This window comes from Pterocles gutturalis, unplaced genomic scaffold (genome assembly GCF_000699245.1).
Source record: "Pterocles gutturalis isolate BGI_N339 unplaced genomic scaffold, ASM69924v1 scaffold15202, whole genome shotgun sequence".
In the NCBI taxonomy this organism is placed as follows: Eukaryota; Metazoa; Chordata; class Aves; order Pterocliformes; family Pteroclidae; genus Pterocles; species Pterocles gutturalis.
Window position 1 is genome coordinate 2,017 of NW_010113001.1, and position 1,246 is coordinate 3,262.

Genomic DNA, 1,246 nt, shown 5'->3' on the forward strand with positions numbered 1-1,246 from the left:
GGAAAGCATGAGGCAGAAACCCAACCCCAACGCCGTGCGCTCCTTGGAAACGGTGATCCAGGTCCAGAGTGAGTGTCCCAGGGCTGGGGCTCGGATAATTAACGTAGAACAGCCGAGTGCTGGCATTTCCTCCCCTCTCTTGGCATAAAAGACCCCAGTGGAGCCCTCCATCATCATCCTCCTCCTCGTAGGAGCGTGATGCCAAGGGAATCCCAGAGCCCTGGGGCGGCCCCATCCCAGCACCCTCCTGATTCTCCCCCGCAGGTAAATACTGGGTGGCCGTGCAGCGCTTTGCCTCCAAGCTGGGCTGCTCCTTCCTGGAGGCTCAGCACCACGAGGCGGAAGAGGTGGAGACGGTCACGGCGTTGGCGTCGCTCTCGGTGGCCGTGATGGTGGAGAAGAGGTGATGCTCTGAAATCCATCCCGGGAGACGCGGGTGCCCCTCTCGGTGTCCTGGGGGTGGCCGCAGCGACGGGCCGTGTGTCCCGCGGCCAGATGAGCTTCTGGGGGGGTCAGAAATTATGGCTTTAAACGTGGCTGGAGGCGTGGGTGCTAGAAACAACCAACCATCCTCCCCACCGCCAGCTCTGAGCCTCTCACCCTCCCATCCCGGCGGGTTTGGGTGCTGGGCTGAGGTCCTGCGTCCCCAGGGTCAGGACCTGGCGTGGCTTCGGGGAGATTCAGTGCTGGGCTCTTCCCAACCGAGATGAAGATGAGCCCAAACCCTCCCTCCTTCCTTGGAGGCTGGAGGTGTTGGGGTTCATCGCCTCCTTTCAGCCGGGTCCCCGCCTGCCGCCACCTTTCCTCCCCCTCCCCAGGACTCAGCCCGAGTCTCAGGGGACTGGGAGGCACTGGGAGGCTTCTTCTGGAGATGCTGGACCTGCCCAAAGGTCCCTGGATGCCGGGAGGGACGGGATGTGTCACACAGGTCTCCTCCTCCGTGTCCCACGTGTCGTATTTCTCCGTTTCAGGCCACGGGACGAGCCGATGGAGGAAGAGGAGCCCATGAACCAGTGACGAGCGGTGACGTCCTCTGCTCCCCTGCTTCCAGGATGTGGCTGGACTCTCTTCACTCCTGGTTTCCCGTTTGCCACGTCATCCTCACTCCCCGAGCCGTGGTCCTGCAATGACCCGGACCTTTGGCTGCCGCCTCCGCAGCTCTTCCAGAAAAGATGCTCCTGCAGCCGCCCGGAGACGTCCTCCTGCTCGGGACCGATGGGAAACCACAAACTCCCGCTGCACGGCG

General features: G+C 63.1%; 1 protein-coding gene across 1 annotated transcript in view; it reads left to right on the forward strand.

Annotated features, from left to right (window-relative positions):
- Positions 1-1,017, forward strand: part of LOC104462372 (histone deacetylase 7-like) — a gene marked incomplete at its 5' end in the record, with an annotated part of 2,948 nt that extends 1,931 nt beyond the window's left edge. The window contains 3 exons of the mRNA XM_010074288.1: positions 7-68; positions 265-403; positions 972-1,017. Of these exons, the coding sequence (XP_010072590.1) occupies positions 7-68; positions 265-403; positions 972-1,017 (247 nt within the window). The remainder of the gene's footprint in view (positions 1-6; positions 69-264; positions 404-971) is intronic.
- Positions 1,018-1,246: the final 229 nt, after the last annotated feature.